Below are 21,362 nucleotides of genomic sequence, written 5' to 3' on the forward strand. Positions count from 1 at the left end.
ACAGGAAACCAGCAGCCTTCCGCTCAATCGAGCCTCATTAGTATCACATGGAAACCGGTCCGGCTTTCGAGGCGGAGATCTAGAGATAAACAGAGAGGAAGCAACGGGACAGAAAACGAACGACAAAAAAAAAGAAGATGGAAAGGAGCGTCTGTAACATCGAATGGGTGCCACGTGGCGCAGATTCCGTGCCACGGTATTAATTGATTATTTGTTTACCATTTTGCCGCCAGCCTAGCAGTCCCTGTAGGGCTCGGAGCTCGGAAAATCACAAGCAAACAGCTAAGCCTGGCGCCGAAGGTTTCACCGTTTTTTTTTTCATCTCCCATCATCGATCGATGTATTTGAGGAGCAAGGATGCGAGACCTCCAACGGATGGTGCTCGTGGTGCACACACGGACACAATGTGTTAAAGGGAATTTTCCATCCCCTTTACCGATAGCGGCGGGGGGAAGGCATGGAATTTTCCATCTCATAGGATATTCGTTTTTTTTTTTTTTTGTACCCAATGATCGGCTCGCCTGGTGAATTCACTCGGAATCGATTTACGTTTCCATCGACGACCCATACACATAACGCATAGTGCTAGTGAACATCAGGTGCGAATGGCTATCCGATTATGACTTCGATCACGATTCATTCACCAAACTGATCCCGCCCCAGGAGGTGGGAAATTGCATTTACCCAAGCGAACCGTGCCGCCATGTTGTTTGTTTAAAATACCCACACCCAACCACTCGAACGTTGGCGCACTTTGTAACGTCAGCATTGACAGAACTGAAACGACCAGCGGCAAACCGAGTGATTATTTGATTGTTGTGCTGCCCTTCCGGACATAATTAATTCCATCCACTTCCATCAAGCGACCTGCTTAATGAGCCATCGATCTCGTTTCGATGGAATTCGATTCCTCTTTCCTGAGATATTTGAACTCACCAACGGATAAATAGCTCCGGGAATGGCTGACCATGATTGGCTGATTCTTTAGTCCTCCCACTGAAGGCTCCCACCCTCGAGCGTTTATTTTATTTTGAACGACGATATTTTGCTCGGCTTCCAAGAAAAGTCCTTCGGCGGCGAGTGAACCCTGAGGCCCCTTACTTCAGGGCATTCGACAACGTTGCCTTTGTGTTTGCTGGTAAATCCTTTTTTCCACCGAAAAACATCCTCTGCACTATCGGAACTCAAGCGCCAATGTGGGGTGGGGAGGGAAATTGAGACGATAACATTATGTTTATTCCACGAAATGTCACCTTTGATTGGTGATGATTTCGTTGGCTCTGTTTTATGGTGCAAGTAGTTATGGGGAGGATATTTTTAACGACTCGTTCGAATCGGGAACCTCCAATCAGCATATCGACGGCGTGGAAAACTCCGCTCAGCCAGGGGAGGATCTATTTTGGAACCTTCCACCAAAAACATGTGACGTACTTGGTTTTGAGCTTTCGTGGGCACGTAGCAAAGGACAAACAAATCTTCAGCCAAGAAGGCAGATTCCCCCCGTCTCGCAATGAATCATTGCTTGCCAGCGACGTGAGCACGTTATTAAACGGTTCGACGAGATGTTTCTCATGACGAATGGGCCCGGCGTCTATCCCTCCCCCCCCAGCGGCCCCGGAAAAGCTAACGGGAACTACATCGCGCACCTGCGCTTCGTTCGGTCCGGAAGGCCCGGATGCATTTCAAGAATTGGCCCTCGTCGTCGTTTGACGCAATTGCAAACCAAACCAGGTGCCCTTCCTGTTCTCCCGCCATGCGCCCAGGCAGATGAAGTGAACTGTCAGTGACAGAAATGTATCTCTTAGTCTCCCGGGGAGGGGGGAAAAGAAAAACCTCCCAAAACGCCGTCGGTTAGAAGCGTACGACGGCATTACGTTTCCTCTTTCCGATTCCTTTCGTCCATCTGTTTTGGTTGGATTTCTGTTTTGACTCATCGTATAAATAGATCCTCCACCTGAACCTGCCCGCCTGTGTGTGTGTGTGTTTGTGTGTCCAGCCCGAGTGTGAAAAACGTCATCGGGGCAAGTCGCCACCAGGTTGCCATTCCCTTCGGCGACACTTCCGGATTATGGAGTTGGAAAAATGCAAACATTGGACGAAAGGCGGGTATGGACGGGAATGAATACATACCTATCGGGCAGCTTCCTGCCCTCTCGTAAGCCATGGACGTCATCGCCCATTGTTCCGAGCGACGGGTCCCGCGTTCGGGCCCTCCCTAATGCGCCATGACGCCGGCGGCTTTGGCTACTATTTTTGAACGACCCGGATCCGTACCGGCGAACCGCACAACTCCTCGACCGTACGTCATCGAGCGAATGTTGCCGAAGAATTTCTTTTCCCACCGTCTGCCATTGACATCCTGGCCGATTTCGATACCGATCGAGACGAGTTTCCAAGGATGGTACCAAGCAATGGTACTCTAGGGGAGAAACGCACGCTTGTTACCCGAAAAAGTGACCGCGGTCACTAGCATTGCGAATAATGAATGGCCAACGTCCACCAACCGAGAGGGGGGAGGAATACATGGAATACGGGAAACCGAGACCATTCATAAATTTAGACCCCAGGAGACACGCACCAAGCGCGTGAACCGAAGCACGTCTCGTCAGGATTTTGGCGATCATCTTGCGCCAGTCGATCTCCGCCGTACTTTTGATGCCGCACCGGACAAATAACGCATTTATTCGAGGAAATGTTTGGACCACAACGCTTTCGTTGGATCGGCAAGGGGTAAACATTTTGGGAACCGATTGATGTTTTTCACCGGTTTGCTGGTCGGTACCGCTGGCCGGTACACTTGTTGGCAATTAAAGCACGGCATCAATAAACCTACACTCATTCCCCTTCCGCCGCTATTCTGGGAAAAATAAATGAAAGATTTGCAAATCTGATCGACAACCCCCCGGTGTACGGTGTAGTTAGGAATAGGTTACCCTGGGAGACACACGTTTCTGCAATGATCGATTACTTTCTTCCAAACTGCAAGTCAAACAAACGGACCTAGTATTTATATTCAAAACTTTTTTGGTTTTCTTTCGCATTCACTCTCTCTTCTTTTTCTTGCTGTACCGTGTATCCGTCTCTATCACTTACTAGCAATTGGATTCGAGGAGTTAATTTATAAGGGGGAAGGAACATTTAAAATTCAAGTAAGGCTGTGAGTATTGTTAAGTTTTACCCCTAAAACAAATCGCGTGTCTTAGTTAGAGCCCCCCCCACAGAAAAAGCACAGGATTAAAGATTAAAAGATTAATCAGAACTACGTAACGAACTCGATGTAATGTTACCGGAAGCGTCGTTTATCGCTCGCTCCCTGAAGAAGGAGCAAAGAAACACCCTATTTAGATGTAGATGAAAGCATTGTGTAATGAAACAAAGTGACTCAAAAACAAACTGAAGTTCCAATGTTGGAAGAGAAACGTAAGTTAACACGTAACCCGGCTTCCCGAACGGCGGTGAACAACTTCGCCTTACAAGCATACAACCGTTTAACCGAACGTCTGATGTAGGAAAAGCGAAATGGCGCCTGGATCAAATGTCGGTCCTATATCAAACTATATTTAAACTGAAGTGGATAGGAAAACTATCGGGGGAAAAATACTTTATGAGGACTTTTTTCGCCACGAGCAGCACAGGACCTGCAAGAGTTTTTGGGAAGATGCTTCTTCCGAATTCAAAGTTTACGCAACTATTGTTGAAAAGCGGCTGTTGAGTGGTTTTTCGAGCCGAAAAACACAAGCTCGACACGGACGACTTGGCACTCGGTTTAGGATAAGATTAATAGAACTTAAGATTAACTACTCCCCAACTAATACTTCCTCTTACTCAGATATTCCCCTCCCTCCGCCCCAGCGAACCGACGAGCTCTCGGACTAATTTCCTAATTGATCAAAAGCCCACTCAGACCCCGGTCGGCGTGGAATTGATTTAATGAGCAAGTGATTGATAGGCACGACCGGTGCAACGTTTGACACGTGGCCGGAAAGGGCAAAGTTAACGGATGAAACAGCGGAAACAGCGGAAATCCGCGATGATCGATTTGATGTTGTTGTCTTACTTTCCCTTCAATTTGTATTATTAATTGGTAAGTGTTGTCGATAGTAAGGTCCCAGGCAACTTAAGTTAGGCATTTAAGAACAAATACCCTAAGCTCATGGGGTAAGGACCCTCAAATTGGGTTCGCACTCTCAAACCCATTTTGGTTTAAGGAAATAAAGATTCAATTTCTACTAAATATTTGGATTTGCTTTATATTTCCCATAATTTATACCTTATTGGCTAGTATCCGAAATGTTCAACCAACAATTGCATGCATTCAATCAACGTGTCAACTCGTTCCTCGGTGTATTATCAAAGTCTTCAAATTGCTTTGCGTCATGTTAACGCATTACGTCGTCAGTCCGTGGTATAATAAACAAAAAAAACATGGAAAATGAAAGAAAACCATGGAAAGCAAACAAACGTGCGAGCCCTTCCCTGAACATCTGCAAATAGTGCTCAGCGGTGGATATTAGCTGCCGTCGTGATTTATGAACTCCGTCGCACGTTGCTGCGGTTTCTCATGATTTATGGCCGTGACACTTTTTTCTCCCTCCGATGTGTTTTCCTCCAACGTTTTCCCGATCCGTGGGTGTCCACGATTGGCATGTTCAGGGAGGGAAATGTTCAACGTGATTGACCATCTCACGCTATGTCTGAACCCATCGATTGGGAGATGGGAACGGCAGTGATATTAGTATCGAGGGAGAAACGGTTTAACTTATTGTGCTGCTCCACTCGCGCTCGAAAATGGTTTGCCCACCGGTTTCCAACACAACTTCTCACAATGTCAATACGATGATAGTAATCTAGCCTTTAGATAAAGCTTCGGGCTAGGACGCGCGTCTCGAGCACGTGATAGTGTGGTCCAAATTTGCCGCAACGCACGAGATTCCGAGAAGGCAACTTAGAACGGATTACCGATGCTACTTCAATGCCGCCTTTGATGAACTTCGGGATGAGCGGTTACTCTAGATGACATCCTTTAGCTGCAGCCTTCGCCTTCTACAACATGAACACGTGAAATTCGAACAAAATCGGGTTCGGATGTACAGATAAGTTAGAAAACGTGCTGTTCATAGTTCATGAGGGGGAGGATCCGGAATGTTCAAAATCCCTTCAATTTGAAAAACAATTGGGTTCCTGCAGTTAGTCATAAAAGTAAACAAGTACGTTTACAGCCAGTTAGTCGTTAGACTATAAATTTGATGGTAATAAATAATATAGGAAAAATCTCAAAGATTCAATCCCGCCATGAACAGCCGCTTGGTTTGATTCTTGTGCTAGCAGCTGTATACAGCACGTGTACATTAACTAAAACAAACAAGTAGGGCTGGTTAAATGACTGTAATTTCTATCGTGAGTTGCAATAAAATGCGACGTAGGAAAATTGACTTTGAGCTGTAAGTTTGTATTTTTGTTTATCGTTGTTCATTCAAACGAAATTGAAATAATATATTAAATAATTCCATCCCGCCATCAAAGCGTAATTGTTTGCTACTTTGATAAAACTTTAAACTAGTTTATTGTAAGAAACACCATTTGGTGTGCAATTTAAAATGTGAAAAAATTATATTATTCAGGAGGTTTAATAATTCTATCGTGTTTGAACCACCAACTCGTTTTCTAATGGTAAACATCAACGCATGAACGTTATACAGCAATACTCCAAATCAATTCGTATTGCGCAGCATAACATTCGATTCATCATTCTGCTTCTCCACCTTCCGATCGGCAACTCATCAAAGTTTCGCAACAATCATATCTGGGCAACAATCCGAAGCATATAATTCTTAAGCAAACTAGTTACACCGGTATGAGGTTTCCCATCTGTTGCATCGACTCTTAACTCGCAACAAACAAATGGCGAAACTTTTCTATTACGTTTGTTTGGCTGTTCAATTACGCGTTACTTTGGAAAAGAAAATAAGGGAAAGGGTTGGACAAGGTGAGATGATTGCCCATGATAATTACTGAAGGTACATGATAAACAGGCGGGGCCGTGTTTTTGTTAGTTGGTGCCGTTGACTGGTCAGTTAATTTTTTCATATTATTTCTCATAAGAATTACTTTCGTTACGTTTACCACGGAAGTGGGGGAATTGAAAATTTCGCAGGCGATAAAGTTTCGTTTACCCAACCGCAATCATTTCGCAATTGTTGCACAGTTATGTAGATGCCACTCCGTTGGCCTGCGTTGCCATTAGGCAAATTGTGGTGGTTGACAACTTCTCCAACTCCTAGGCAAGTCGACGACTTCATCACAGTCGGACACCGTTCGCCAGGCCGCCATTGTAAACGCAAGGACATGAGGAAGGTTTGTTGGGTCTGGACGGAAAATGCTTCATCGGGTTATCAAACTCGCCTGCTCGTCCCTATGGCCCGGCCACGAGCAAACTCCCTTGCGAAAATCGACGGGAATGATTGGAAAACAACGTTGTGAACAAACACATACGTCGCGAGCGCGGTCACAAATTCAACACACGGCTCGTGGTAGGCCGCTGTGAAAATTGTTGTTCAGCCGAGAAGCAGTTACCGTAGCCCACGTGATATGGCTTTCGTAGTGCGCATTCGACGCACACTTGCCACCACTTTTGCTTTTGGATAAGCTACCCTGGAAGGGCTGAAGCATAGCGAAGCACGTGGCTTCGAGCGTTACTCGTTGCTGCTAGGAAAGGCAACGACCGGAAAACTTCCCTATCCTGACCTTAACGCCCATTGCCAGAGACGGAAAGGGCCTTCTGGATTTCATGCAGGGAAGAAGAAAGCGAAGGCTGGGAGAAATGATCAGAACACATTTTAATGTTACACACGCGAAATAATGGAGCTATTTTTTCCTGCATGATGCATGTATTTCATTCAAATCCAGTTTAATATGAATTTGTTCGAGAGAGAGGAATGTAAGCTCCTGACTCTGTTCCTCATAGTTTAATATTTCCAAAATTGGTTGATTTTAGTAGATTTCGCATTTCTACTACCCACGTGCTATTTTTATGAACAGCCCATGTTTGTCTTTTTCCGCAAGGACGCATGTCGAGGTCGTAACAATTTGGAAATGTTAGATAGCAAACACATGTCTTTAATTATATTCAGCGTTTTCTACTCCAATGGAACAATTCTTATACAATGTTCAATGATTTCCAACAATTCTCCTGCGCGTCTAGTTAATTGTTTGAAAATAACGTGATTTTTGAATATCAATCATGATCTGTGAGGAAGGCTAAGCAATCTGAAAAAATGCTAAGTATTGAAATCGAACCCTTAATCTCGTTGATTTGCATAAATAAAACATTCCGCCGAACACTTAATCTCGTTTTTTATTTGCTTAAACAAAATTCCGCATAACTGGACCGGGAATTTATCTGCAAGAAGGTTTAGACACACAAATCAAAGCACGAAACAACCAATAGAACTTTGGGAATTAAAATTAAAATACTCCATGGCACAAGAAAAGAAATACATCGTCATACGGATCGTCTCCAACTAAGACAATTAAACAAGAAATGCTAACAGATTGTTCTGGGTCGTCTAAAACGACACATTTACTTACCTTCTCACAACAACTTCCTCATGGAGAAATGTCAACCATTCCTCTCTTCGATCAGCATTCGTTCCAACGTCCAGTTCTATTGTTCCTTGCGCCGTCAGTCTATAGGTGTGTTACGCAAACACTTCCTTCCACCACTACCCCATAGTCTGTGAATTTAAATGCCGTTTACCATCGGCTCGTGAAAAGTTCTGGTGCCAAGCAAACCGGAAAGGTCACTACCGTCCGTTTGGATCGATCGATTAGAAAAACCTATGGCGAAATTGTGCGTATTTTCTTTCCATTACGTGCGGCAAGGAATGTTTGGTGTTGCGCAAGCACATACAAGTTAGTTGCTAGGAAAGTAACTTTTGATAATATGTATTGATAATCGTTTACATTACTTTTATTGCTTTAAACTCGTGGTACTGTAAGTGAGTTTCAGTGTCACGGATGAGATTCGGTTTTTTCGCAGATTTTTCTTATCTAGTAGGTAATAAAATCAAATCAATGGCACTCTTCCGTTACAGATCCGAGAGAAGAACTTTCATGACGCTATCGATGACATTAACGTCGGCCAAAATGCTCATGTGGTCCGCACCGGGAAATTCTTTGGTGTAGATCGGCTGCTTCTGCTGGGTTGCCCACTGTTTGCACGCTTCAAGCGATCGGGCATTTACCGTGCCATCGCCGGCGCCCATCTTTAGCACGGGAGTGCCGCTGAGATCGTACGATTTTTGGTATTCCAAGCTGCAAGAGAAGAATGCATTTCAAAGGACGGAACGGAGAGACGTTACGGCAGAGAGTAAGAGAGAGATAAAGTGCAACTTACGATTCAACCGTGTTAATTTTGCTTCCATAAAAGCAATGCAGTTCAACGCCGGGTGCAGTAAAGTTCAACGTGTACGGTAGCGTGTCCTGGCGCATTTCCCACCCATTACGATAATCAAGGTCGTTAAAGAATTCTTCCATCTGATCCATGGTATAGATACGCGATTGCGTGCGGGCAAGCACCTCGTTCGGTTTCCAGAAGAGCGGTGACGGCAGTAGGAAGGCCAGCGACGGGTTTGTGATCTGTTCCGCTCGCATTACTTTGCCGCTGAGCGCGAACGCACCGAGATCGTCCCCGATGGCGTACACCTTCAGCGCTTTCATACTGCCCGCCCAAGCGCCAGCAATCGAGATCACTCGTCGGATGTATTTCGCCTTCCAATCGGGCGTTTGCATCTGAAGAAAATGCAGCGTCATCGGTGCCCCCATGCTGTGGACGACGAAAGAAACCGGAATCTCCCCATTCAAGGTATACGTTTGCTCGACTAGATACTTTAACGAGAGGAAGAACTCTTTGTGTTCATCTGGAACAAAAAAACAAACAGGGAGGAAGTAAGATAAATGTTTCATGCAGCGTTTGGCAAAAAAAACCTACTCGGCCCTTTTCGGAAATCATAAGGCGCTCCCACGATGGATTTATCTCTCGCATAACCATTAGAGACGAGTGCATTGGCAATGTTTACAAAGTAAGCGCCAACCGAAGCATGAGACGGATCGATCCATTCCACCGTTTCGGACTGACCGAAGCCGGGCACACGCGTAACAACACCGGGAGAGTTGCGAGTCGTGCGTGTTACGTTATCGTACTCCAGCCGAATGTTGTCGATCCAGCAATCAATCACCAACGGCAGAAGCAGTTCCTTGTTCAGCCAGATGTTAAAGAAAGTGGTGGTTTGTTTTTGGCAAAGGATCGACACTTTGCTGGGTTTGTTGAGCATGGCATCCATCTGACTTCCGCCATCACCGGGAACTGTAAAGAAAACAACGATGAGACAAGGGGAAAAAGGAGTCGTCATACCAATCAACTATAAAAATCTATTGCAATGGAAGTTGATAGTAAAGCAGCGGTATTACACCAATGAAACACCGTTCTGTACGTTCTTTGCATGCTTTACAGTAGTAAAAAGAAGCATGGCTACATCTGGATGTTATTTACACCGCACGATAATCACGAGACACTACTTTGCACCCGGATGGTATGATGTCCAACCAGTCATTTACGTAAATTTCCTTGTTTGCTCGATCGCTCGCTCGCCAGTGAATCAAGCGTTGTTGTTATTTTCTTATTGATAAGCGACCTTCTCGGCCAATAATCGTCTAGGCTACCGCTATCGCGTGATCGTCTGTCGTCCTTTTACTCCGAATACCTACCAAAGATGACCGGTGACAGCTTTCGTCCTGGTTCCAAGAGATGTTCGTATCGTTTAAAGAGCCGTTTGAGGGAGGCCAAATATTTTCCACCATGATTGAAAAACACGCCGGAGGAATGTGGGCAACAGCAAATCAGCACCAAGGAGAATACTAGCAGGAGATGGACACGCATGTTCGACGAACGGTGCTTAATTATTTAACGAAATTACACTGTGACGGGAAGAAATGCAGGCTATTCGACCGCTTTCGTGGATCGATTGATCCGATTACGAAACACAAACCGAAAAAAAAAGACGACCAATCAATACTGAAAAAGCGCGGTCCACTCGAATGCGAAAACACAATGTATTGAACGGGGAAATATGCCTGCTACGCAAAACAAAATGCACAGGCTCGAGTGCACGAGACTCGTTTTTCGGTTTTATGCTTGCCTGTAGGGTTTATTCCACACGACTGAACGGCCAGGCCGAAACGATGCCGGCAATCAGTGCCAGAGCTGGTCGGGAATCGAACAACCGGGAATTGTGATTTGATAACACCAGCAGAATTCGCTTCCCCCAACGGCACGCCAACCCAGAGCGTCCCGCCTGAGCAGCTGTTGTGGACCTGATTGACCTTATTTTGTTTTGCACACTGAGAGTTTACCGAGCGTGCGTTGACGTCGATTTTTTGTTTACAAATTTTCCCTGTACGCAGCATAGAAACTAACAGCGATAAGTAAAGGAATTGGTCGTAGAATCTTTATAAAAATATATGAAATACGGTGTGAGTTGCACTGGGAACTGTTTCTCGAGGGCAGAGAAATTCATAGAATAAGGCTGGTGTCAGTGCTTTACCGCACGATCTTTTGACAGACGAAAATGTATGGGATTTGACAGCTGCAAGGTTCGCACGATTTCTCCGCACGACAAAATCAAAATCATTTGATTTTATCGGATGGACGCATCCGATTTTATCTGTCAACAAAGTTGGACTTTATAAACTCGGAGTTGAGCCTTTCATCTAAGAAAAATAATAAAATTCATTTAATCGTCTTAGAATTTAAAAAATTACAGAAAAATTGGCGGACCTGTCGTCCGACAAAACATCGTGCGGTAAAGCAATGACACCAGCCTAATCGTTAAACGCATTTTTTTATTTGGAATCAATAACTTACAGCTCACTGACAGCACTTGAACCAAGATGTATAGCGTTGTGTAATCTATATGCACCTTGGGATAAAGAAAAGTCACTTTCGGCGTTTGTAAATAAACCCGGCGTTTGATTGTATATTTCCGCGGTAATCCCAGCGAAACCGTGTAGTTTTGTTTTAAATCAGTAGTCAATTAAGGTAAATTGCTCCATTACTGCTTCGCAATGGATGAAACATTCACAGTGAACCTGGCCGAAGCGAAACTTGACATTCTGAACGGCATCGTCGAATGCAACAAACGCGGTTTGGTGCAGTGTGCCAAATGGCTTGCCGAACTAAATCACGGGCTTCCCCAGGATAGGCTGGAACGAAAGGACGACCACGAAACGTACGATGCGCAACGTGCCGGTATCGCCGACAACGAGTACGACGATTACATACTTGCCAAGAGCTATTTCGATGTGCGCGAGTACGACCGAGCGACCTACTTTACGCGAAACTGCGAATCGCCTGTGCCCAAGTTTCTGCACATGTACTCAACGTACATGTCGATGGAAAAGAAGCGATTGGACAACATGACCGACAGCTCGGTAGTCAGCACCAAGAAGCACGCAAAAGATTTCGCCGATCTGGTGTCCACGCTACGCACGGAGCGCAGTCTCGGCAAGCTGGACGGATACTGTCTTTATCTGTACGGAGTTATACTGAAGAAGCTCGATCTCACCATCCTCGCCGTGCAAGTGTTTGTAGAAGCAATCAATGCCGAACCGACGCTCTGGAGCGCTTGGGTGGAGCTAGCACCGCTGGTCACGCACAAGGTGATGCTGCTCGATCTGAATCTGCCTAACCATTGGATCAAGCAGATTTTCATCGGGTACGCGTACATTGAACTGTTTCTCAACGATGAAGGAATCAAGATCTTCCAGCACCTGCTGAAGATTGGTTTTGGCAAATGCATATTTATACCTACCCAGTTGGCCATTGCTTTCTCGAACAAACGGGATGTCGATCGATCGATTGAGATATTTCAGCGCCTACAGAAAATCGACCCGTATCGTTTAGATAATCTCGATTCTTATTCCAACCTGCTGTTTGTGAAGGACATGAAAACGGAAATGTCTCACCTGGCACATAAGGTTGTGGAGATCAACAAGTACAGTCCGGAAACGTGCTGCGTCGTCGGGAACTACTATAGCATCCGAGCGGACCACTATAAAGCGGTAATGTATTTTCAACGGGCACTCAAGCTGAACCCCCGCTACCTATCAGCCTGGACGCTGATGGGGCATGAGTTTATGGAGATGAAAAACACTAACGCCGCCATACAAAGCTACCGGCAGGCTGTTGGTAAGTAGTCGAGCCTCGTGGGGTCTCTGGTTGATTTGTATTATCTTTATTTTTTTTTTTTTTGTAATTGTAGAAGTCAATCGGCGAGATTTTCGGGCATGGTACGGCCTCGGCCAGGCGTACGAGATCCTCAAAATGCCTTACTACAGTTTATACTACTATAAAGCCGCCCAACAGCTGCGACCATATGATAGCCGAATGCTTGTTGCGCTGGGAGAAACGTACGAAAAGTTGGACAAAGTATCGGACGCCATCAAGTGCTACCAGAAGGCACACAGCGTTGGTGACATCGAGGGTGTGGCATTGTATAGTTTGGCCAAGCTGTACGAGAAACAGGGCGAAATGGAGAAAGCGATTCCGGTGTTCCTGAGCTTTTGCCGGGACGAAAAGGTGGTAGCCGATAAAGCATCACTGTATCACGCATATATGACCCTCGCGAACCACTACGAGAAGGTTGAAGATTTTGAAAAAGCGTCCCACTTTGCGTATAAGTGTTTAGACTACGAAGACACGAAGCGGGAGGCCGAGTCGTTGCTCAAGTCGATTGCCAACAAACGGGGACACAAGTTGGCGACTTCCTCGGGTACTACAAACATCGCTGCGGCAAAGGCTGCTACAAACGTAGAAGATAAGCCTGACAGCGAGTCCACCGATACGTACGGAGAGGACATGGATATGGATGAATCGAACATTTGTAAAACGGTGGCGGAGTTGGCCATGGGCGAAGAAGTGCCGTTAGTAACCAGTGAGGAAATACCAGAGTTTCAAATGGAGGATTCATTCGACACGAATGAGTAATTGTTAGTAATATTTGAAAAATAAATACAATATTTTCGCAAAGCACAACGGCCTCGGTGGAGTAACGTTAATTTTTCTTTCGTTCAGTGGTATGTATCCGTTTTCTTGCATGGTATGGTTGAATGCAAGTAAATCAATCGGTTGGTATCCTAGCAACCTAGGTATCCTAGGTGCCCCAACAAAATGATCGGATAGTTAACGGCAGTTGAAAGCCATTCGTCATACACGGACGACGCATTAAATTGAGTAGAACGTAAGCAACAAAAACACAATGCTTCGCAGTGGCAATACGACGACTATTTTGTGCGAGGAACAATCGAAGTTCATACTCGATCGTATTGGCTCTGTGGAGAAACATTTTAGCGAGCTGTGTGGGGCCTTTTCGGAGTACACGCGAAAGGTGGCCAGATTGCGCGACAAGTCCGACGAACTAGCCCATGCAACACAGGATTATTGCGATGCGGAAAAGTACAACCGAACACTGGCGAACGCGCTTTCGAGTCTGGCCAAGGCGGTTACGCTGATCGGAGATTTCCAGGATACCGGTGTCAAGCGGCTGGAGACAAAAATTGTCGCCGAACTGTCGCAGTACGAGTCGGTGTGTAAGCACTGCAAGGAGGGCGTAAAGGAGGCTTTGCTGGCGCGGGACAAGGATTTGGCCAAGCGAAAGCAGCTGGAGCAGAACAAAGCTCGCAACGGGCGCTACAAGCGTAACACGAACGACACCGAAATGATCAAATCTAATTTGGAGGTCGCTAAATCGCTAAAGGATATCGAGCAGCTTGTCGAACGATTCGAAAAACAGAAATTACGTGATATTAAGGACTTGCTGCAGAGTTTTGTACTAATTGAGCTGAAAATGCACGCGCAGGCGATGGAAGTGCTGTCGGCTACTTATCAGGATATTAGTGACATTGACGAATGCAAGGATCATCAGGTGAGTGGGGAAATACTACGTATGCAGTTAGCAAAGGGTAGAACTTGAATTATTGTGAACCATTTTTCTTGCACTCCCTTGCATACCAATCCACATGGAACGGGTAGGGAATACACAAGGAATTAAAACGCCAAAACAGGGTAACAGATTTTTAAACTAACATTTTTCAAAGAGCGAACAGTTGTGAACTAATACATTTCTTTACAGCAATTTAAAAAATACCTGCAGCAGGATACCATACCCGACCGTTACTTCCTACAGCGGATAAAGTCGCAATCGATGGGCGCCCTTAATGCTACATTTGCCGGGTTTTCTGGTGGACGTAAAAACAAAAGTCTCAGCTCGAACTCCCTCAACTCGTCGCAGGAACAGGAACAGGAAGAAGCTCCCGGGACATTAGCGGGGGTTGTCGAGCAGCAACGTGTGCAAAGACATCCTACAAGTAGACGTTCGAACAAGACTTCGGTGCAACAATCCGTCGAGTCATTGGTAAGCGCATTGCGTGGTTCTAGGATTATACAGGGTGTGAAACATGTTTATCATATCTCTTTCTTTATAACAGGATTCATTGAAACATGACACTTCCACTGAATCAAAATCGTCGTCAGAAGAAGATGATAGTGAGGACAGTGAGACGGTGACGGACGAAAACTCCGAACTTGCGATCAAACCGATGCGACCAACAGTTGTTGCGGAACCGGCGAAAAAAAGCCAGGTCGATTCCACGTTCAAAATTATCAAACTAAAAGATTTCAATCCATAGTGCCGCCGAATGACTAAGATAGAGTTTTGTATTTGACTTTTAATTTCATTATTCATTGCAGACTTGGGAGCTTATCATTTCTGTTCTTGGTGCTAATGCTAGTGGCATGACGAACCAAAGTAACATTCCTAATATGAAAATCCTTAACGAAAGCTACCGTCGTAACCTAGTAACCAGCCCTGTTGAATCGAAACGAAACCTATCAGATCCATTAACAATCCTACCCATAAAACCATCTTCTCGTACCTTGTGGATTCGATCCATCAGGTACTTCCTTACACGGTTCTTGTGGGGTGAGTTATCAAGTTCCTTTCCTATAAAGTGATTGTTTCTTTTTTATCTGACGATCACCATGATACAAAAATAAAATTATATACCTTGTGAAAATAAGTGTAGCCTGTCTAAAATGTGTAAAAAAAGGCATACATTCCTTTGAATGGACTATTCGTAAACTGAACTTCTGGACTGTCTTACGTTGCTTCCAGGTGTAACCCATTTTCGGCCACTACCAAGTAACAGTTGTACAAATAAAGATTGCTGGATTACATCGAACGTCTGAGATGTTATTTCTTATATTTCATGGAAATAAATCATCCGGTGAGGCATTCCGAATTAATGCTCCATGCTCCTAGCAAATTACTTGTTTTTAAGTGCAATTTAATGGTGAATCGATTGTAAATGCATGCGTGTGTGTGGTGTAAAATAAACCAAACCGAGGGCACCGTAATGTACGACTACTTCTCGGCGGACCAATAAAACTGTATCCTTGGTGCTTGAGGTCGCTTCCCTTATTTATCCTGTCCTTCGACACCGGCTTGCTGCATCAGATCGGCAATACTCTTTTCCAGATCATCTATTCTGGTGCCCATGTCGTCGATGCGTGATATTATCTGATCCGACATTGTCTGGAACTTGTCCTGCACGTTCTGTAGTAGGTTTTGCACCTTAAGAAAAAGAAAATATTGCAGCATTTAAATAATCTGCTAGAGGCACTTTTGCGGCTGCACTTACGTAGATGGTTAGCTCCTGCATGTTTTTCGGATCAACATTACTGTTGAGCGAGTAGTTCTGCTCCGCGTCGCTGTCGATTTCTGATTTTCCATCAGCCATTGCTCAGATCACTGTGGTTTTCCGTTTCAGTTGGAATAATTTACCTCGACGACTTTGCGACCTACCACTTCCGAATACGCTTGGCAACTAATGGCCCGTTCTATCTACAATAGTTTCAGCAAACGAAAGGGAAAAAGCACCCACCCACTTTTGCAATCGAATAAACAAACCAGCAAGCTTTGCAAATCTGATTTTCACCGTTCAATCGTCACAACTGTCAGTATCGGTTGCCACAGTGACAGGGATATATGGTATGCTGTCAGTTTCATTGCCCTATGCTGTTACTTTATTACAACTTAATTTCTTTCATTTATAAAAAGTGAAAAATACTCTTAATACGTTGGGGAACAGTCTATTTACATACTTCTTGGTTTAGTAAATTGTACAATTTCAAGTGTTGCTTCTAGAGTCCCATCTTCCATTGGTATAGTTCATTGAAATTGATCCAAGCCAGCGATTTAAATTCTTATTGATCCCTGGGGAAAAGTTATTGTGTGCAATAGTTAAACCTTAAACAAAAGCTAGGTACCTGATTTAATGCGTAACTGTGTATGAATTTATGTAATTTATCACTATATTGAGTACGCAAAGAAAACACGCTTTACTTGCGTCGATTACCTCCTCCACCAGCCAAGATCGTAACGATTCGAATGAAGATATTCAAGGTGTCCATATAAATAGATATCGCCCTAAAACAAAGAGAACATTGTTATATAAAAACATTCTAAGCATACGCCTACTGGCACACTTACGAATTAACTGGATCGAATGGACGAGCTGCGTAGAGCGGATGCATTTCGGCTCGTTTCACTATCTTTTGAGTATCGTAGAGCAGGAAGCCGCTGAACAGGAGCAAACCCCCGTACAGTGAAAGCGAAGCTATTCCTGCGCCGAGAGCCGTCGTTGGCGGAAGCCACATCGATGCCAGTGATGATGCAAATACCACACCCAGGCCGATGGCAAGCGGTCCACCCATGTACAGAAATTTATCACTGGGCGCACAAACTGCAACCGTCGACAGGCCACCTACCACACCAGCCGTATACCAAGCGGCCCGAGTCAAAATTGCACCTCCAACGAAGCACATCGGTGCGATAACGGCACCAAGAATGGCCGAATGCACTGCCCAAGCGAGTTGTTTGGTTCCCAGCCCCGGGCTGTACGGGATCGATTGAGCCACCATTCCGGAGCCAATCATTACTGCAAAAGTACCGAGAATCGACTGCAAAATTAATAAAAGCAATTAGTAATTCTATTTCATTTGGTTTCTTGGGGAGCACATGTATGGAACGTAATACTACCATCCAACCATTTCTCGACACCAGGCTCAGCAAACGGGGCGAACGAAACACTGCCATAGCGCTTGCGGCCGAGATAGCCACCGAGCCGCCAAAATACAAGTACGTATCGCGTATACGCTCCTTCACGAATTCCGGCCAGAGATGGGAGTTTTCGAGAGTGCTTGTTCCACTGCCCAATCCAAGTCCGTAGAAACATAAGGCTCCCAGTCCGAGGGCAGCTCCCCCCGCCAAGGCACCCTTTCCAATGGCATAAGCGTTCGGACCGGGTGGTGCCATCGCTCGTTCACGAAGGCTCATCCGTTCGGCTCGTGCAGTCCATCCGGTCGTATTGCTTCCACCTTTAACATCACGAGCATACTGTCGGAGCACCGGCTGCCGCTTGGGTACGGTTTGTAGTGCAGACTTCAGCAAAGTAGGCGAGACCAACTGCCTACCGCAAGCCAGACGGGACAACATCTTGGTACCTGCTCTTGCGTCTAAAACAGAAGTGTAAAAGATTGTTGACCGATTTTACTAAACTCAGGCGCTAATTATATACGCATCTGCGTTGCGTGAATACATCTTGTTTACGTCGAATGTTTTTGTCGCATTGAAAATGATGCAATTCGCTGCAACTCAAAAATCACTGCTACATACCTTTAATGACCAAATTCTGGCGTAGAAAAACTTGATGTCGAACACAATTTCACAATTTTCGTTTAAGACTCTTACTTTGCGTTGTTTTGCGCTTTCAACAAAAGATTCAAACGGAGCTCACAAATCGACTGTTCTTTTGTACTGCTGTTTAGATGGAAATTCTTCGAAGATTCTCGAGCATGACGTTTATAAATATTATATCCCTTCAGGAACGGCTCATCGTACAGCAGCAGCGGTTTAAATTTTTATACAAATCCTAGCCTGCTTTGTGAAAAAATTGAATGTACTGTTCTATTCCCTATTCTTGTAACCCGTAAGCGGATGGTTGGATTGCTGACGGTTGCCATGGAAACCGATCAGAAAGGCTGGGCAAGATAGCACAAAAGAAGTCTTTCGCACCATCAGTCGACAGTCAATGGTTATTCTAGTCGGTCACGGTTTAGTGAATTTAGAAAATGATGAAGAAAACTAATCTGAATGAAAGTAACTTCAAAAAGAAGGTGGCGGTTTTGGACAAAATTTCGAATCCAGAAGATTTGTTCCGTAAAAGCCGGAAGTTACTAACTCAATTCGTGAGTGTATTCAAACAAGGGTCTTGCAGAGAAACCGGAGAACTTTTAGAAGAATGCTTGATAACTCTGCAGAAACTTAAGGTATGTATAAAGAAAATACCGTTTATTCCCCCAAAACTTTATTCGCAACTCATAATTATCAAATCACACATTTCCTAATGGTCTCACAGGAAGGTTTCGAAAATATTGCCGAGAATAAACTACAGCTCGGGGATGTATTTGATGCTATCGATGTTCTGTTCGACATCGGACGACATGCAACAAATTCATCTTGTTCAGATAATGCCTTCCGTTGCATCATGGGAATCATTGCTGGGATGGAGCAGGATGACCTTAGAAAAATTCATAAAACATTTCTCAAAAAGCTGTGAGTAAAAAAACAAAACTATGTAAACTATGACCTTACCCAAAATTAATATTCCTTTGTTTCAATCTTACTTTAGAGCCACTCTTCGTGATTTCTACGGGCAAAGTGTTAGTGGGCGTGTAATGATGGTCTTCATTGAACTTTTGATGAACTATATTGGCTCGTTTCCGATCGAGTGTACGGGAAAAATCGCTAATGATGTGCGGCTCGCTCTCGCTAATACTGGTGATCAAACGCTGTTAGATTTAACGGAATGGAATAAGACACGCACTGCAGAGGTATTGCTTGCTTGGGAAAACTAAAAATTAGGTTAAGTTAATCCCACTATGCTTTATATTGCAGCTCGCGCGGTGCTTTGCGAATCATATACCAGGAGCAAAATTTTATTTGCTTGCTGTTAACAATGGTACTATTGATGATACCAATTTACAACCTGCAGCGGTAAGTGTTGACGAGCATCACAAGATGCAAAACATCCGTTGAGTGTTGTGATAAATAATAAAGAATTGTTCCTTCACAGGGCTCCGGGAGTTTCATCACAGAATGGAACATCCATACACAATGCCTGACCATTGAAAGTCGTGTCAATGATTGTGATGAAATCCAGGTTGTACGGGTACTATTTGCGGATATAGTGAATTATTCGTTTTTCAGGTACACACATCGTTATTCTATCAACTGTGCATAATATAAATAGTAACTAATTACATTCTTTCGATGCGGTTACAGCAACAATGATTCCCCACACATTCAGCTCAAGCTTTCACAGAACATCGTTAAACTGTATACTGATTATATAGCTGATATTCAGGAACTGCAGCTTTTCCTAAAACTAACGATGGGAGGTAAAGAAACGAAAATGTTGACCCCCCTGGATATAGGCATAAAACATATAAAACTTGATGACTTTGATGCTGAAGAAAGTATTGTCGACCATTTACCGGAACCGCCTCAGCAGACGACAGCTGCTCCAGGACGTTTGTTGAATCTGGAGCAATCTTCAATTGCCCTTTCGTGGGGACGCCTTGATACTACAGGAAGCATCGCAGGTGAACTAGAAGATGGTGCTTCATCTCCATCCTCCTCTGCCATAAACGAGGTTGTTGGGACGGATGACCGAAGTGGACATTCAACATTCACACCGTGCACGCGCCGTCGTGGAACCGTTGCGGTACACAATATAGCAAATAAGACAGGTAATATAGTGTAAACATAGCGTATAATTTGAAACATATTGATCGAAGCTACTTTCTATTTCATTTCTATTTTTGATAAAGGTCCACAAAGCAGCGAAAGGGATAAAAATGGATGCAATCAACTGGGCCAGGATCCATATGATTTAAAAAATATAGCTAACGATGGTGACTTTTCTGAAGGTAAAACGCAGGGAAGAAAGAAAAGAGTTGCACAAAAACCCAAAGCCAAGAGCCCGTTACCATCCCTGGTGAAGAGAATATGTTACAACAGGGCTACTAGTAGTAATAAAAAGAGCTGTGACTCAACAGACGTCGCAAAGGTCGTCGAGGATATAGATATCGCCGAGGACAGTGACGATTCGTGGCAACCAGACCGAAAAAAGCCGGCTAGATTGAATGTTCCACGACAACCCACAAAGCGAACGAAAAGGTCCCCCCCGATCCAAAAAGCAGCTCGTCCGTCTGGCATGGTTTATGTAAGCTCAACTACGACTACTACAACAATGAAACAAGGTACGAGGGGCCATTTCAACGCTAACATCATTCTTATATGAAATATTTCTAATTGCTAATGCTGTTCTTTTCGAATAACCAGGGCGCCGGGTTTCGGTCACCAACGTTGAAAAGTCTACATTTGTTCCGCAACAGGAACCTGCAAATACAACACAAGAAGAACCTGATGACTCGCTGGTTGAAGTGTTGCAGCAGATTCGGGAGAATCCGATCTTTGATGCTCAAGATTCTTCGACTGGCTCCTTTGGCAACAAGAGGAAGTCCCCCCCGGGTCGCTGTCTGTCTTACGGCAGCACCGTAGAAGTCGTTCCGAGCGAATCGATTCAACCTGGAACAGATATGGTTCCCGCAAGTTTCTCAATCTTAAGTTTCGAGCAAGCTTCCGTCGATAATGGCCAATCCGGTACAAAGTTACAATATGTGCTAGATAATATTGTCGCCCCGGGGGTTGAGGAACTAGCCCGGTCATTTGGTAAAAAAATGCACGAAGCAAATAATTACTACGAGCATCTGGTCGCTAGCTGCGATCCACTGTTTAAAGCCATGGCCGAGAAACACGCGCTCTATCTCCAGCAGGAACAGGCTGCTTCTCGAACATTGGATGAATTTCTGCAGCTGGCTCACAAATATAAAAAGTAAGTGCTAGAGAAACATTTTTGTCATTCATGAGACTTATTGTATGTGTGATAAAATCTTTTTAGAGCTCGTCCTACCGAAACCGAACTTGAAAAAAGGATTGCTGAAGCAGCTGAGAATGAGCGTCTTTTCAAAATGCAGCTAACTAATGAACGCAATAAGTTCAAAAACGTCATTGACGAAGCCGCTGGATATGATTGGAACAGCATGAAGAAATCTTACGCTAACATAATACAAGGAGCTCTATTTGGTAACGATTAGCCATGATATCCAATGATTATTACTATGA

The 21,362-nt window shown here is 44.5% G+C and overlaps 7 protein-coding genes across 10 annotated transcripts in view; 4 read left to right on the plus strand and 3 right to left on the minus strand.

The window, feature by feature from the left end:
- The window catches only part of LOC131266758 (chromatin complexes subunit BAP18), a 51,501-nt gene that overhangs the window by 23,851 nt on the left and 6,288 nt on the right, over positions 1–21,362 (plus strand). The window lies entirely within an intron of this gene.
- On the minus strand, positions 7,945–10,118 carry LOC131266747 (phospholipase A2 group XV-like). The gene is made up of 4 exons (XM_058269370.1): positions 9,766–10,118; positions 8,990–9,364; positions 8,396–8,918; positions 7,945–8,313 (listed from the first exon to the last, which is right to left on the minus strand). The coding sequence occupies exons 1-4, from the start codon at positions 9,935–9,937 to the stop codon at positions 8,088–8,090; spliced, it is 1,296 nt and encodes a 431-aa protein (XP_058125353.1). The 5' UTR covers positions 9,938–10,118; the 3' UTR covers positions 7,945–8,087.
- LOC131266744 (cell division cycle protein 23 homolog) lies at positions 11,056–13,081 on the plus strand. Its single transcript, XM_058269365.1, has 2 exons — positions 11,056–12,244; positions 12,318–13,081. Exons 1-2 carry the CDS (start codon positions 11,122–11,124, stop codon positions 13,040–13,042), a joined length of 1,848 nt encoding a protein of 615 aa, XP_058125348.1. The 5' UTR covers positions 11,056–11,121; the 3' UTR covers positions 13,043–13,081.
- LOC131266751 (CBY1-interacting BAR domain-containing protein 1-B) lies at positions 13,314–14,790 on the plus strand. The gene is made up of 4 exons (XM_058269374.1): positions 13,314–13,979; positions 14,087–14,119; positions 14,187–14,468; positions 14,542–14,790. The coding sequence occupies exons 1-4, from the start codon at positions 13,314–13,316 to the stop codon at positions 14,740–14,742; spliced, it is 1,182 nt and encodes a 393-aa protein (XP_058125357.1). The 3' UTR covers positions 14,743–14,790.
- Positions 15,290–16,044, minus strand: LOC131266763 (heat shock factor-binding protein 1). Of its 2 annotated transcripts, none has more exons than XM_058269389.1 (2): positions 15,754–16,044; positions 15,290–15,668 (listed from the first exon to the last, which is right to left on the minus strand). In XM_058269389.1, the coding sequence occupies exons 1-2, from the start codon at positions 15,850–15,852 to the stop codon at positions 15,531–15,533; spliced, it is 237 nt and encodes a 78-aa protein (XP_058125372.1). In that variant the 5' UTR covers positions 15,853–16,044; the 3' UTR covers positions 15,290–15,530. The 2 variants fall into 2 exon arrangements, with proteins under 2 accessions (XP_058125372.1, XP_058125371.1); XM_058269388.1 differs by having other exon boundaries at positions 15,290–15,686.
- Positions 16,287–17,927, minus strand: LOC131266752 (growth hormone-inducible transmembrane protein-like). The gene is made up of 4 exons (XM_058269375.1): positions 17,790–17,927; positions 17,154–17,629; positions 16,605–17,074; positions 16,287–16,541 (listed from the first exon to the last, which is right to left on the minus strand). The coding sequence occupies exons 2-4, from the start codon at positions 17,607–17,609 to the stop codon at positions 16,454–16,456; spliced, it is 1,014 nt and encodes a 337-aa protein (XP_058125358.1). The 5' UTR covers positions 17,610–17,629; positions 17,790–17,927; the 3' UTR covers positions 16,287–16,453.
- Positions 18,885–21,334, plus strand: LOC131263982 (uncharacterized). The gene is made up of 7 exons (XM_058266273.1): positions 18,885–19,006; positions 19,071–19,169; positions 19,249–19,382; positions 19,458–19,924; positions 20,006–20,437; positions 20,520–21,072; positions 21,139–21,334. Exons 4-7 carry the CDS (start codon positions 19,567–19,569, stop codon positions 21,332–21,334), a joined length of 1,539 nt encoding a protein of 512 aa, XP_058122256.1. The 5' UTR covers positions 18,885–19,006; positions 19,071–19,169; positions 19,249–19,382; positions 19,458–19,566.

This window comes from Anopheles coustani, chromosome 2 (genome assembly GCF_943734705.1).
Source record: "Anopheles coustani chromosome 2, idAnoCousDA_361_x.2, whole genome shotgun sequence".
In the NCBI taxonomy this organism is placed as follows: Eukaryota; Metazoa; Arthropoda; class Insecta; order Diptera; family Culicidae; genus Anopheles; species Anopheles coustani.

Bases quoted from the DNA above. Each gene is read 5' to 3' on its own strand.
- LOC131266747 (XM_058269370.1), bottom strand. From the start codon at position 9,937: ATGCGTGTCCATCTCCTGCTAGTATTCTCCTTGGTGCTGATTTGCTGT. The intron at 8,919-8,989 runs GTAGGTTTTTTT...TTTTTGTTCCAG, and splicing joins TGATTTCCGAAAAGGGCCGA to ATGAACACAAAGAGTTCTTC. The intron at 8,314-8,395 runs GTAAGTTGCACT...CTTCTCTTGCAG, and splicing joins AAAATTAACACGGTTGAATC to CTTGGAATACCAAAAATCGT.
- LOC131266744 (XM_058269365.1), top strand. From the start codon at position 11,122: ATGGATGAAACATTCACAGTGAACCTGGCCGAAGCGAAACTTGACATT. The intron at 12,245-12,317 runs GTAAGTAGTCGA...TTGTAATTGTAG, and splicing joins AAGCTACCGGCAGGCTGTTG to AAGTCAATCGGCGAGATTTT.
- LOC131266751 (XM_058269374.1), top strand. From the start codon at position 13,314: ATGCTTCGCAGTGGCAATACGACGACTATTTTGTGCGAGGAACAATCG. The intron at 14,120-14,186 runs GTAACAGATTTT...ATTTCTTTACAG, and splicing joins AATTAAAACGCCAAAACAGG to CAATTTAAAAAATACCTGCA. The intron at 14,469-14,541 runs GTAAGCGCATTG...TCTTTATAACAG, and splicing joins AACAATCCGTCGAGTCATTG to GATTCATTGAAACATGACAC.
- LOC131266763 (XM_058269388.1), bottom strand. From the start codon at position 15,852: ATGGCTGATGGAAAATCAGAAATCGACAGCGACGCGGAGCAGAACTAC. The intron at 15,687-15,753 runs GTAAGTGCAGCC...CTTTTTCTTAAG, and splicing joins TGCAGGAGCTAACCATCTAC to GTGCAAAACCTACTACAGAA.
- LOC131266752 (XM_058269375.1), bottom strand. From the start codon at position 17,609: ATGTTGTCCCGTCTGGCTTGCGGTAGGCAGTTGGTCTCGCCTACTTTG. The intron at 17,075-17,153 runs GTAGTATTACGT...TTAATTTTGCAG, and splicing joins TGTCGAGAAATGGTTGGATG to TCGATTCTCGGTACTTTTGC. The intron at 16,542-16,604 runs GTAAGTGTGCCA...TCTTTGTTTTAG, and splicing joins CCATTCGATCCAGTTAATTC to GGCGATATCTATTTATATGG.
- LOC131263982 (XM_058266273.1), top strand. From the start codon at position 19,567: ATGGGAGGTAAAGAAACGAAAATGTTGACCCCCCTGGATATAGGCATA. The intron at 19,925-20,005 runs GTAATATAGTGT...TTTTTGATAAAG, and splicing joins CAATATAGCAAATAAGACAG to GTCCACAAAGCAGCGAAAGG. The intron at 21,073-21,138 runs GTAAGTGCTAGA...AAATCTTTTTAG, and splicing joins CTGGCTCACAAATATAAAAA to AGCTCGTCCTACCGAAACCG.